General features: G+C 48.5%; 1 protein-coding gene across 4 annotated transcripts in view; it reads left to right on the forward strand.

Annotated features, from left to right (window-relative positions):
- Positions 1 to 13,212, forward strand: part of Fkbp5 (FKBP prolyl isomerase 5) — a 115,139-nt gene extending 101,927 nt beyond the window's left edge. For all 4 annotated transcript variants that reach the window (XM_076917250.1, XM_076917251.1, XM_034524620.2 and 1 more), the window contains 4 exons: positions 1,781 to 1,864; positions 5,469 to 5,654; positions 9,954 to 10,193; positions 11,077 to 13,212. In XM_076917250.1, the coding sequence (XP_076773365.1) occupies positions 1,781 to 1,864; positions 5,469 to 5,654; positions 9,954 to 10,193; positions 11,077 to 11,163 (597 nt within the window). In that variant the 3' untranslated portion in view covers positions 11,164 to 13,212. The remainder of the gene's footprint in view (positions 1 to 1,780; positions 1,865 to 5,468; positions 5,655 to 9,953; positions 10,194 to 11,076) is intronic.
- Positions 13,213 to 13,698: the final 486 nt, after the last annotated feature.

Consider the following 13,698-nt stretch of genomic DNA (forward strand, 5'->3'; position numbering starts at 1 on the left):
GCTAGAGACGTGTGGAGCCTCCAGTGTTTACCTGGTTTAGTCTCCTGCCTTGTAGAATGGGAAAGAAGCAGGACAAGGCAGCACAGCATTTGTAGCCCCAGTGCTCCCTTAGCTGAGAGTGTCACCTGACATGGAGACAGGGGCTGGGGCAGATGGGAGGGACACGAGGACTTGCTGGCCAGCCTAGCCAGTCGATTTGCTCCAAACTCAGTGAGAGACGCTGTCTCAAGACATTCAGCAATGATCTGAGAAGAGCGCAGACTGCACAGAACTGTGCTCTGACCGCCACACATGTACATGTAATAACAAGTGAGAAGAGGACATAAAAGTTAGTACATTGTAGGAAATGTTTTCAATAAAGTTTAAGTCAAAGAAAAATATATGAAGGACTGGAGAGATGGCTCAGTGGTTAAGAGCATTGACTGTTCTTCCAGAAGTCCTGAGTTCAATTCCCAGCAACCACATGGTGGCTCACAACCATCTGTAATGGGATCTGATGCCCTCTTATGGTATGTCTGAAGACAGCTACAGTGTACTCATATAAATGAAATAAATAAGTCTTAAAAAAAAACTTTAAAAAAAAATATATGAAAAAATAAACAAAAATGGTTATTCTAAAATAAAAAGTTGGGGAGTGAGCGAGGGAGCCGTGGCCCTGTGCCCTTCATGGGTGCACGCACAGGAGTAATGTTTCTCAACACTAAAACCAGTATGCACATGGCCCTTGGTAACTAGGCTTTCAGATAATTAAGCTGACAGAGGAGATGGCTCTCTGAGTGAGAGAAACTGCTGAGAAAGCTTTTTTCTTTTTTTCTTAATAGTGCTGGGGCCTTGAGTATGCAAGACAAGGACTGTCTGACTGAGCTATGGCCCCAGAGCTGTTGTTTCCAGGCTGTGTGTACTGTTTTGGAGAATAGGGTATGCCTAATACAAGCCGGCAGGTGATGGTGACCTTGATGGATATCTCTGCGGTGATGTTTTTGCATGAGCTCTGTCTTCACACTCATACTTTGTTAAAAATCCCCCAAGTAACGCCAGACATAGTGATGCACCTGTGACCCTGCATTGGGAGGTGAAGGCACGAGAGTCCAGAGTTCAGGGTCAGCAGTACATAGTGAATCTGTTGTTGAATCCTGTCATTTGGGAGGATCAGAAGCCAGATACAGAGTAAATGGAGGCTTGCCTGAGGTACGTGCAGTGCTGTCTGCAAGAAGAAAAAGAAAAGTCCCCAGGTACACGCCTGTACACTGATACTGCTAGAAGCCATAATACATCTGGTTGGGTGACTGGAGAGACAGCTGACTGACCTGGAATTTTAGAAATACTCCATGTACATGCAGCTTGGCCTGGACCATAAGTAGTAATCTCACTTTCGAGTTGGAAAGCAAGCTGGACAGAAATGACCTGCTAACATGACAGCAGCCCATAGTGAGGAAGCTAGAGGAAGGGAAGTCGGGCTCCTTCCGTCCCTCAAGAGGGCTTGCTTTGTCACTCTATAAGTGCAGTCTTTGAGGGTGCTTGGTGCTGTGTTCCTGGCTGTGCTTTGCCTGTTCATCCCTCTTGGACAACATGGGTCAGACCACAGCTGGGCCACAGCACATGCTCTTACTGGAGTACCAGAGCACAGGCAGCGGTGACTCGGCAGTGGCACACAGTTAGACCTGCCAGTGTCTTTGTTTGGGCTGTCTTGTAGACATTGCTGCTGTTTGTTCTTCAGGCGTCGGGTGGTGTGTTCCCTCTTCTGCTTATCTAACTGATGATGACACAAATCTATATGCAGGCCAAAGAATCCTGGGAGATGGACACCAAAGAAAAACTGGAGCAGGCTGCCATTGTCAAAGAGAAGGGAACCGTGTACTTCAAGGTGTGTGAGTCTCTGTAAGTTCTTTCTGTGTCAGGATACTTACCCAGTATCCATGAGCCGTGCAGGCGGTCCCTCAACACCCTGGTAAGACACATCCTCAGTTCTTACAGGCCTGCTGTGTTCGGTATAAGGATTAGTGAACAGAGTGAGTTCGTGCGCAGGAGATAATTCAGGTGCCTGCTCTGTGTGCTGTGAGCAGTGGAACTTCCTTAGAAGCAGGCGAGGCCAACCACCTGCGTCTGTGCCGCTCAAGGCCTAGAGTAGCCTGGTTGTTGTCTAGTGAGCATGAGAGAAAGGATGGAGGGGGTATGTCACAGGTCAGAGTTCACAGGGGCCAGCTCCACACCACACTTCTCCCCTGACAGTCACTAGGACATGAGACAGGAAAGAACATGCAGATTCTTCAAATCACTTTGAATGATTTCTCCCAGGTTACCGTGCTGTGTTTGTTTTTATGTAACTGCAATGAAGACAAGTCTCCTCCTGATTGTTTTAATTATAATTTTCAATTGAAAAAAATTTTTTCAGGCTGGAGAGTGGCTCAGCAGTTAAGAGCACTGGCTGCTTTTCCAGAGGTTCTGAGTTCAATTCCAGCAACCACATGGTATTTCACAGCCATCTGGAAAGGGATCCAATGCATTCTTCTGGCATGCAGGTGTACATGTGCAGAGAACGCATACATAAAATAAATAAAAATAAAAACAAATCTTAAAAATGTTTTTTAAAAAAAGAAAAAACTTTTCTCTTTTTTTCTCTTTAAATTGAAACAGAAGTTTCACAGCAAATATCCTCAAAATAAATGTTTAATAAAGTTTTATCAAGAAATACATCACTACTTATCAGTACTGCTATTAACTGAGCAAAAAGATAAAGTTGCCATTAATGGTACCGGCTGGGTACCAAGAGAGTCCTGGAGATCGGCATGGATGCTGTAGCATCGGGGAGACCAGGCTTGGCCTTCCCAAGAACCTGATGAGGAGGAAGCACTGGGTCTGTGCTGGTCACAGTGATGAGTCAAGTGGAGGGCATTGTGGTGAGAGCTCAGAGTGGGCAGTCTTCTGCGGCGTGGCTGGGTGATGCTCTGCCTCGTAGTGAGGCAAATCCAAGCCAGAAGCCAGCTTTGTTGGCACGCCTTTAATCCCAGTGCTCTGGAAGCAGAGGCAAGTGGATCTTTGTGAGTTTGAGCCAGCCTGGCCTACAGAGCAAATTCCAAACAGCTAGGGCTGCACAGTGAGGCCCCACCTCAAAAAAAAAAAAAAAAAAAAGAATGTGTGGCAGGAGCCCAAGTTTTCTTTGCTTTTCTTTCTTTTAACAGCAGTCTTCAAACACAGTTGTTGGGGGGTTTTGTGTGCTGTTGTTTGGTTGGTTTTTTAATAGTACTGTAAAGCAGAGAGGGCTGAGACAACTCTTCATGAGCCTCTATACTGAGAGACACTGTCATGTCTATGGTCTTACCTGGGGAGTTGGAGAGTGGCACCATGTAGGACATCTGCAGAACTGTGGGGTTATAGTCCCCTCAAAAGGAGCACTGGCAGGGAGGGTAGCATATGTTTGTGACAAAGTTGTAAACTAATATGTGACTGACTCATCAGCAGCCATGCAGAGGTGATATGAGCCCTGAGTGGCGGTTGGGAATCCGGCTGTCACCTTCGTGTCATTGAGGTCACTCACCTGTGTTGCTGGGAGTGTTACAGGGCTGATGCATATATTTCAGCATGTTTCAAACCGTCCTAAAATGGCCAGTCTGGATAAAATCTGGACCATCAGTCACACATATGGAACCCATTATTTTTAACATGTAATTTGATAGACAAGATCTTTCAAAACATCACTCTGTTGGGGAAAAAAATTAATGAAAGGTTCAAAACCACTGACCTAAGACTTACCCCAGAATGTCTCTGAACATTTTGTCCCACCGAGCACTTCCTGGAGGCACCTTCCTCATTCTAGGTGAAGAGCACAGCGGCCCACGGGTCAGGCTGTCGGCCTCAGAGCCAGTGGACTGTCCTCTGCCCACGATCCCTTCTCCCTTCCAAGCTTGAGGCAGGGGCCTTTCTTTCTGCTGCACTGCTCTGACCATGTATCTGATGTGACATGTGCTGTGTGCAGCGTGCAGTGTAGGAGACTGCAGAGCTGGGCTGGACTACAGTTCTGTATCCTATGACATCTGCACGCTGTATTTACCAGCTGTGGGCAGAGAGGGACAGACTGGTATTTAGACTGATGTTGAGACTTCCTTTCAACCTCTGAACACTCATGCAGAAACACAGGAGAGCACTGTCCTCATCCAGTTTTGAAAGTCACTGTCAAGTACAAGAGAAGGCTAAGGATGCTCTGCTGTGTGCGGGCATCTTGCACCCCCTAGTGGTCCTTGGGATGGAAGTGTGGCCGACTCTGGCTGTGCTTGAGGGCTGGAGCATTATGGGGAAAGCTCTGCAGTGTCACAGCCCCACTGTCCTGAGTGCAGTCCGGGCTGGCCGCCCTGTGCCATCTTACAGGATGGGTCCTCCATTCCCATCGTGTTACTGCTTTGCAGAGAAGAGCCCTCACCTATACTCCAGTTTTCTTTGTGTGGTTACAAGCTGCCCTTCCTCTCGTGCAGTAGTGACTACAGCAGTCAGCACACTGTCTCTACCCCACAGTTTGTTGTTTAGAGCATGTGCTATGTCATTAGTCAGCAGGACCATGTCTAGAGTCTGGTTATTCTGAAACAGTGGCTCACAGGGGTCATGTATCAGATACCTTCCATATCAGGTATTTACGTTATGATTCATAACACTAGCAAAATGACAGTTATGAAGTAGCAACAAAAATAGTTTTATGGTTGGGGGTCAGCACAGCATGAGGAACTGTATTAAAGGGTTGCAGCGTCAGGAGGGCTAGGAGCACTGCTCTGGAAGCTGAGGCAAGAAGACCAGAAGTCACTGGACTGGACAATGTAGCAAGGCCTTTGCTGTGTGAAATAAGAATAAAGGCCTGGAGGTAGAGCAGGGACAGTGCTTGTTAGTGTGCGCAAGGCCTTGGAGTGGCAGGAGGCTGATAGGACAGACAAGAGCAGGACAGGCTCTCACACAGTGTTTGCTCTTCAGGGTTATGCACACTGTATGTTACCAGTCACCTGTGTGTGTTCCTCTGCCCGTGGTCAGCACAGGATACTCTGACCCACCCACTCGTACAGTAACATGGTGCCAGGATCTACTGCTACTGAGAGCCGCCCGGGCCTGCTGTGGGATTGCCAGTTACCATATTGCAGTATTTACTCTCAGTGCTGTGTGCCAGGAGAAAAGAGGAAAGTCGCCTCCTCTCCCATAAGCCAAGCGGCTCACCATCCTTTTGAAAGACTGAGGAATGTTGGCTCCAAAAGGTGTCACGTCCTGCTGCCAGGCTGAAGGAATGCTAGACAGCATGCTGTGGTGTTCCCCTGGTCCTGGTCCAGGCCACTCCGCAGGCCAGCGGAGCTTCCAGGGGACTGGGGAGGGACAGCAGCTAGAGTGGGGCCGTCGTGCAGGCCTGTTCCATGTGAGGACCTGGCTGAGGCAGGCCATGCTCACTTCACTGTATCCTTTCCAAGGTGATGCAAGTCATTTGGGGCTTTCTCTCCTAGGGAGGCAAGTACATGCAGGCTGTGATTCAGTACGGGAAGATCGTGTCCTGGCTGGAGATGGAGTACGGCCTGTCAGAGAAGGAGTCAAAAGCTTCCGAGTCGTTCCTGCTCGCAGCCTTCCTGAACCTGGCCATGTGCTACCTGAAGCTCAGAGAGTACAACAAAGCCGTGGAGTGCTGCGACAAGGTGGGTGAGCCGCGCCTCGCCCTCCGCCCATCCTCCCATGGGCACCTCTGCCCTTCAGGCTGCTTCTCTACTAGAGGTCAGCATGAGCTGGACCGCCCTAAAGGATGGAGCTTTCAATGAACTACTTTTATCCTGCATGTTACATGAAACTGTTGACAGAATTGGTAACAGTCTGCATCCTTGCCCTGGTTCTGAGGATGACAGTAGACAAAGAGCTCTGAGTTTCCTTCTTTATTGTTGTGTTTGCAGGGCTGAGGAGAACCCAGGGCATTATGCATGCTAGGCAAACACCTTACCACTGAGCCACACAGCCTACCCCCAGTGATACACTTCCTCCAGCAAGCCACACCTCCTAGTCCCTAATCCTTCTAATTCTTAGAAAGAATCCCATTCCCCTCTGGTGAAGTATTCAGATCTGTAAGCCTATAGGGGCCATTCTTATTCAAAGCACCACAATGGTAAAAGCTTGTGATCTCAGTATTTGAGAGGCAAGACAAAAGTTGAGAGTTCAAGGCTGGCCTGGGCTATATGAGTTCCTGTCTCAAAACCAAGTGCTGTCAAGATAGCTCACCTGGTAAAGGCTACCAAGCTGGTGACAGGAGTTTGAGTCCTAGGACCTATGTGGGAAACAAAGAACGACTTTGTCACATGTCCTCTGGCCTCTTCCTCATTCATAGTATTATGTGCATACAGAAATGTAATAAATTTTTTAGAGATTTATTGATTTTATGCATATGAGTACACTGTCGCTGTCTTCAGACACACCAGAAGAGGGCAGCGGATCCCATTACAGATGGTTGTGAGCCACCATGTGGTTGCTGGGAATTGAAACTCAGGACCTCTGGAAGAGCAGTCAGTGCTCTTAACTGCTGAGCCATCTTTCTAGCCCAATAATACAGTTTTTTTAAAAAACAACAGAAAATAAATATGAAGTGGCAAAAAAAGACATTTTATGTGCTATAAGACTTTAGTTTGCTTGTTTGATTTGTTTTTATCACATTAGACTAAATTTTTCCCTTGAGAAAGAGATATTATTATTAATTACACTTTTTAAAGCTTGTGGGTTTTTTAATATATACAGTTGTTACAAAGTTCAAAATGTAAGCACACAAGAAAGCCCAGCCATAAAATTCCCATCAAGTTTCTCAGAGCCACTCATTTAAAGATTTACTTTATGTAAAATATTTGTACATGTGTGTGTTACCTGTGTGTGGAATATGTGTGTGTGTGTGTGCAGGTCCTCCCAGGGTCCAGAGGACATGTGTGTGTTACCTGTGTGTGGAATATGTGTGTGTGTGTGTGTGTGTGTGTGTGTGTGTGTGTGTGTGTGTGTAGGTCCTCCCAGGGTCCAGAGGACCTGTGTGTGGAGTGTGTGTGTGTGTGTGTGTGTGTGTGTGTGCGCGCGCGCGCGCGTGTGCAGGTCCTCCCAGGGTCTGATCCTCTGGAACTGGAGACACAGGCAGTTGTGATGAGGATGCTGGGAACTGAACTCAGGTCTTCTGCAAGAGGCAGACTCTTGACTTTGACAATTCCCCTTCCCCATCCTTTAAACACTGACTGTGTAGTAGAGAGACTGTGTGGACGGCCTCAGGTCAGATCTCTTTCTCCGTGCAGAAGAAGGACCAAGTTCAGTCTGTGAAGCTCATCAGCAGGTGCCCTTCCCACTGGGCGCCCCTCCCCCCAGATCAGCACTCTATAGATTCCTTCTGCTTTTGGGGTTTGTTTGTTTGTTTGTTTGTTTGTTGTTTTGTTTTTTTGTTTTTCGAGACAGGGTTTCTCTGTGTAGCCCTGGCTGTCCTGGAACTCACTCTGTAGACCAGGCTGGCCTTGAACTCAGAAATCCACCTGCCTCTGCCTCCCAAGTGCTGGGATTAAAGGTGTGTGCCACCACTGCCCGGCTCCTTCTGCTTTTCCAAATGAAGAATAACATGTCTGTTTTTTTTTTTCAGACAAGCTCTCATATCCCAGTTTGACTTCAGACTTGCTATGTAGCTGAACTGGTCCTCCTGCCTCTACCTTCTGAGTGTGGATCACAGCTGCACACCACAACGCTTTTGTTTTGTTGGTGGTTTTGGTTTTTGTTTTTAAGCTGAGGATAAAATTCAGTATTTTGTATGTACAAGGCAAGCTAAGCTAAACCCCAGCCTTTGCATTAAAATACATAGATTTATGGCTGAAAAGATGGCTCAGAGGCTGTAAGAGAACTCGCTGTGCAAGCGTTGGGAACCAGGGTTCAGATCTCAGCACTCACATACCAAGCAAGCCTGGCCTCACCCACAAAGGACGGGATCAGGATAGGAGGATCACTAGTGCCTGCTGGGAGCACTGAGTGGATCGGGGTAGGAGGATCACTAGTGCCTGCTGGTGGGAGCACTGAGTGGATCGGGGTAGGAGGATCACTAGTGCCTGCTGGTGGGAGCACTGAGTGGATCGGGGTAGGAGGATCACTAGTGCCTGCTGGTGGGAGCACTGAGTGGATTGGGGTAGGAGGATCACTAGTGCCTGCTGGGAGCACTGAGTGGATTGGGATAGGAGGATCACTAGTGCCTGCTGGGAGCACTGAGTGGATTGGGATAGGAGGATCACTAGTGCCTGCTGGGAGCACTGAGTGGATCGGGGTAGGAGGATCACTAGTGCCTGCTAGCTGCCAGCCTCTCTGAAAACTTGAAAATTGTGAGCTTCAGGTTCAGGAAGACACCCTACCTCAAAAAGAAATAAAGCAGAGAATAAAAGGGAAGATACCTGTCCTCTAATGTGTGTGTGCGCACATCTGCACACACTTGTATAATACACAACCCGAAAGTAAAAAACAAATATAAACGTAAATAGAGAAAGGCTTGGGCATAATTATTACGTGAAACCAGCACCCTTTCACACAGATGGGTATGTTCTATGGCTCTCCCTCACTGTGCTTAGTGTGAAAAGACCCACCCCTTAAGATCCGTTCTGTGAACCATGGGGATTTACTTAACTGACCCTCACAGGAAGATCTTCAGGGTTTGTTTTTATAAGGGTCATAATAACCCTAAGAGTTATAAGAAAAGCTGTTCAGTATCTCTCCCCTCAGGCTTCTGGGGGTGTCGCAGGATAAGCACTAGAAGCAGAAGTACTCGAGATACGCACATTGAGACTTTGAGGGGCTGAAAAAATGGCTCAGTGGGCAAAGGGCCTGTGGTACGAGCTAAGGACCTGAGCTTGGTCCCTGGTGCCCACATGAAGCTTGTGTGAGGAGCTGGAGGGATGGCTCAGTGGTTGAGGACACATAGTGGCTCAAGTTGTCTGTAACTCAGGTTCCAGGGGGTCCAGCTTCCTTTTCTGGCTTACACAGGTATGCAAGCAATGCACAGACAGATAGCCAGCAAAATAACACACACACAATTCTAGACTGCCCATGATGGTGATGTCAGTGCTGGCCAGCCTAGCCTAGGCAGCAAACCCCAGGCTGATGAGAGACTGTCTCACAAAACAAGGTGGACAGCTCCTGAAGAATGACATCAGAGCTGGACATCTGGCCTAGGTACACGTGATTACGTGCACACATACACCAGAGCTGGACGTCTGGCCTAGGTACACATGATTACATGCACACATACATGTCGCGTGGGGACAGCTTGGCTTGTAGTTAGTTCAAAGATTCAGTTCAGGTTTGGCTGGCTGGGGCTGTGGGCAGAGAATGGTGCAGAAGGGCAGAGCAGAGCAGACCAGAGCCTCTTGCTTCCTAGAAACCCAAGGTGTAATAAGACCCAGCCAAGATGTGCCTTTTAAAGCACACCTCTAGGGCCAGGCACTCGGATGGCAGGGACGAGCGGATCACTGCGTCTGAGGCCCAGCTTGGTCGACATAGTGAGACCCTGTTTTTTAAAAAAGGCACACTCCTGGTACTTTCCTCTAATCCAGTGGTCCTCAACCTTCTAATGCTGTGACCCTTTAATACAGTTCTTCATGTTGTGACCCCCAACCGTAAAATATGTCCTTGCTACTTCAGAACTGTAACTTTGGTACTGTTATGAATCGTACTGTAAACATCTGATAGGCAGAATATGTGATATTAAGGTTCAGTAAGGACTCACTGGTGAGGTGTCTCAGCATCCAGTCAAAGCACTCAGCACCATCTGGGGATCCGGGCTTCCACCCTGAACTGAAGACATTCTGTACTAAAATACTGACAAGTGGGTTTGACGCTGACTGACTGTTACATGACCCTTGTACATACCTTTGTTTATCTTGGGGATTATGCTAAGCACTGAGGTGACTAGAGCAGCAGTCGTCCCTTCTAAACTGTGACCCGTCTGTCCTTAGGCCCTTGGACTGGACAGTGCCAATGAGAAAGGCTTGTACAGAAGGGGTGAAGCCCAGCTGCTCATGAACGAGTTTGAGTCCGCCAAAGGTGACTTCGAGAAAGTGCTGGAAGTCAATCCTCAGAACAAGGCCGCTCGGCTGCAGATCTCCATGTGCCAGAAGAAGGCAAAGGAACACAACGAGCGAGACCGCAGGGTGTATGCCAACATGTTCAAGAAGTTCGCGGAACAGGACGCCAAGGTCAGCCCTGACACGAGGCACCAGAGCCAAGTGTGCCCATGGCCTCGGGTTGTAAGGACACTAGCCTAGGGACAAGATTGGGTTGCCCAGCTGGGAGAAAGAAGCCTCAGGGAGAGACTCGGTGTGGGCACAGGCTCAGGTGAGGAGGCCCTGCCGTGTCCGTGAGAGCTGAGAGCCAACTCCCTGAGATGGCACAGTGCTCTTGTTCCCTGTTCGTTCTTCAGACAAGGTTTCTCTCTGTAGACCAGCTAGCTTCATCTTAGAGATCCTTCTGCCTCTGGCACATGAGGGTTAGGATTATAGGCATCTGTCACCAAACCAAGTTCACTTGTTATTTAAAAAATAAATAAATAAATTCAGCCAGGCAGTGGTGGCACACACCTTTGACCTCAGCACTTGGGAGGCAGAAGCAGAGGCAGGCAGTTGTCTGAGTTCAAGGCCAGCCTGGTCTACAGAATGAGTTCCAGGACATACAAAGAAACCCTGACTCGAAAAAATGACAACAAAAAAACCCTAAGCCCTTCAGCGTTGTTTTCCTAGTGATACTTCCTAGTTGAGTCCAGGTGGGATTGGAAACAGGTGTCCCTGCGGTGGCCTTTGCTGTACACTCTGCTGTCACCCTGAGCCTTGAAGGCAGTGGGTGTATCTGAACACAGGTCAGCTTCCTGCCCCACAACCACCCTCTAGTCCCAGGTCTGTCCTCCGTCTCCAGCTACCAGAAGAACACAGACTTAGTTACTCAACAGCTGCCTGAGGTAGCCAGCTCTTCCATTGCACCCCAACTTACCTAGTGCGCCCCAGATACAAGCATGCACACTTGCTGTAGACCTGATTAAACCATCTCGGGAAGGCAGGGGTTAACTTCACCTCCTTTAACCCTCAGGAAGAAGCCAGCAAAGCCATGAGCAAGAAGGCTGTAGAAGGAGCTGCTGGTCAGACACCCGAGAGTCAGGCCAAAGGCCATGTATGACGCCACGCCAAGGAGGGAAGAGAGTCCTAATGAACTCGGCCCTCCTCACTGGGCTCGCCCCCAACTCAGGACTGAACAGTGTTTAGTGTAAGGTTTGTTACAGTCTCTGTGATTCTGGAAGCAAATGGCAGTACCAATAGCTTCCCAAATAACCGCCTGCTGCTGCCGGGGGTGGGGTGGGGTGGGGTAGGGGGACATGCCAGGGAAACAGCAGAGGAAACCGTTGGTGTGGAGAGACCAAGCCAGCAACTCAGTCCAGCCCATTTCAGTTTGTCACCTTTCAGTGTCCAGCACAGCATCCCTTGTGATCCTAGGGCCCAGCTGCTATGGGTTCTGCATCTGCATTGTGGTCCCACTGCAGAAACCGTGATAAAACAAACTCAGTGGAGCTCTGCTTTCCTATTGGTGGGCATGGCAGGGCCGGTGATGAACACAAGCCCACAGCATGGGGCTCCTGGTCCACAGCTGGGTCTCAGGCCACTTGCCTGCCTTCCACGTCCCCCTCTCAGACTCTTGAGTGTGACTTTCTGTCCTAGCCAGCATGTCCCATGGACTCTGTTGTTCCTCCAACACCCTTCATTAGTGACACCAGGTGGGAGTTTCCCAGGTGGCTCTCTCTATTTTGGGTGAATTTCCAAGGTGTGGAGAGCGGTCAGAAGTGGGCTTATCGTCTTCCCCACTGTTCATCCCTCTCAAGAATGGTGTTAGCGCTCAACCCTCCATGCTCGCTGCAGCTGCTCTGCTCAGCCTCTTGGTCCCATTCTCTGCCTTGCTGTGAAGCACCTAAGGCTTGTTCTTGTCCTAGACCTGGAGTGGACAGACTCCATAGGACTTCCTCAGCTAGGACTGAGGAGCTGCTCTCTTTTGCATTATGGTTGTCTATCTGTAAGCGTGTAAGCTGCTTTTTGGAGGGAACTTCACACTCCTGTATTCTGCAAAAGTATTTTTCAATTTTTACTTTTTAGCTTGGCTTTTGAAAGGCAAACTAGGAGGTTTAAAACAAGCAGTTACTCTTAAAAGCGAGGTACCTGGAGGTCCAGCAGGTAGATGCCTCGCCCTGCACTGCAGCTTCTTCGTTCTGGTGGGGCTGTAAGGGTTGCCAGCTTCCGGTATCCGTATGTCAAGCCAAAGTCTCCAATACTTGGGCATTGAATTTGGGCAAGTCTTAAATAGTTTTGGAGTTGGATTTCAGTCCTACAGGTGATGTATGGGATTGAGCATGGCTGGCTTCTCCACAGCCTAAGGAACCCCCATGGGGACACAGCCACCAGCCCAGTGATCCATGCACGTCTGCCTGGACAGCTCACTTCCAGCCTAAGGACCACCACACTCAAGACGTGTGGCTTTAGTGACAGTCTCCTGGTCAGTCATCAGGACCTTCCACCTGCAGGTCAGCTACTCCTCAGTTCCAGCCCTGCTCAGCGTGCAGCAGTGTGAAGGTCTCGGGGTGTGACTGGGGCCCTCCAAGCTCACACATTGCTTCTGCTGCCTCTTTCCATCCATGTTTTTGAGCCCTGGTCTCGCCCGGGAAATACGGAGCAGGAGCCAACTTTCCCGTGATGTACTAGCGTTTGTAGTTGTCTTGAAATTCTTGACTAGAATTGCAGGGGCAGGGAGGCCATGCTGGAATCAGAGCCTAACAAGTTAGGTTTTTACAGAAAAACTCTTTCAGAGACTTGGGTGACCCTCACCAGCTGTCTCCCAAGGGTGTACTGTGGGCCGAGGAGACCGGTACGGGAAGGGGGATGGATGGTCAAGGTTCTAAGCCAGAAATGGCAAAGTGCCCGCCACCACTGGATTTTACATGCTCTTGTATTCAGGAATTTTAGAGAATTTATACGGAAACCAGAAGATGTCTTCAAATACCCTTAGACTGGATAGTGATGGGTAAACAGATGATAAATTGAAATTTTGGTTTTTAAAAAAATCACATAGACGCTGGAAGTAATGGTGACACACACCTTTGATTCCCTGACTTGGGAGATCTTGTCTCAAAACAAAAATCATTTAGATGCATTTTGTGTTCCTTAAATAAATTTTTTAAAAAGAGGTTTTTCATTGTTCATGGCTTGGGGTTTTTGTTTTGTTCATTATTTTTTAAATTGACTTTTATCTTTGCTTGAGAGTATTTGTGTCCAGCTGCCCTTGGGAACCAGAGAAGAACTTTGAATCTTCTCGAAATGAAGGCGCAGACACTTGTGAGCCGGATATGCGTGCTGAGAACTAGACCCGAGTCCTCTGAAAAGCAGGAAGTGCTCTTACCTGCTGGGCCACCCTTCTCCCGCTCCTCCATTGTTTGGGTCTGACTTAAACACACATTTTTGATGATTTTGTGTGCATGTGTAGCCATGCTTTGTTGCGGTACTTTATTATGTTCTTACGTAGCCCTTCTAACCCCCTGCCCTAGGTAGGGGGGAGAGGGAAGAGGAGGTAGATCTTTTCAGACTGCTTCTTGTTGATGGCGAGTTCCTTGGGTGAAGTCTGAACTTCATTGTCAGAATATCCAATCTTCTCTCTTCACTCACAGCCACATGA

The sequence above is a fragment of the Arvicanthis niloticus genome, chromosome 20, assembly GCF_011762505.2.
Source record: "Arvicanthis niloticus isolate mArvNil1 chromosome 20, mArvNil1.pat.X, whole genome shotgun sequence".
Taxonomy (NCBI): Eukaryota; Metazoa; Chordata; class Mammalia; order Rodentia; family Muridae; genus Arvicanthis; species Arvicanthis niloticus.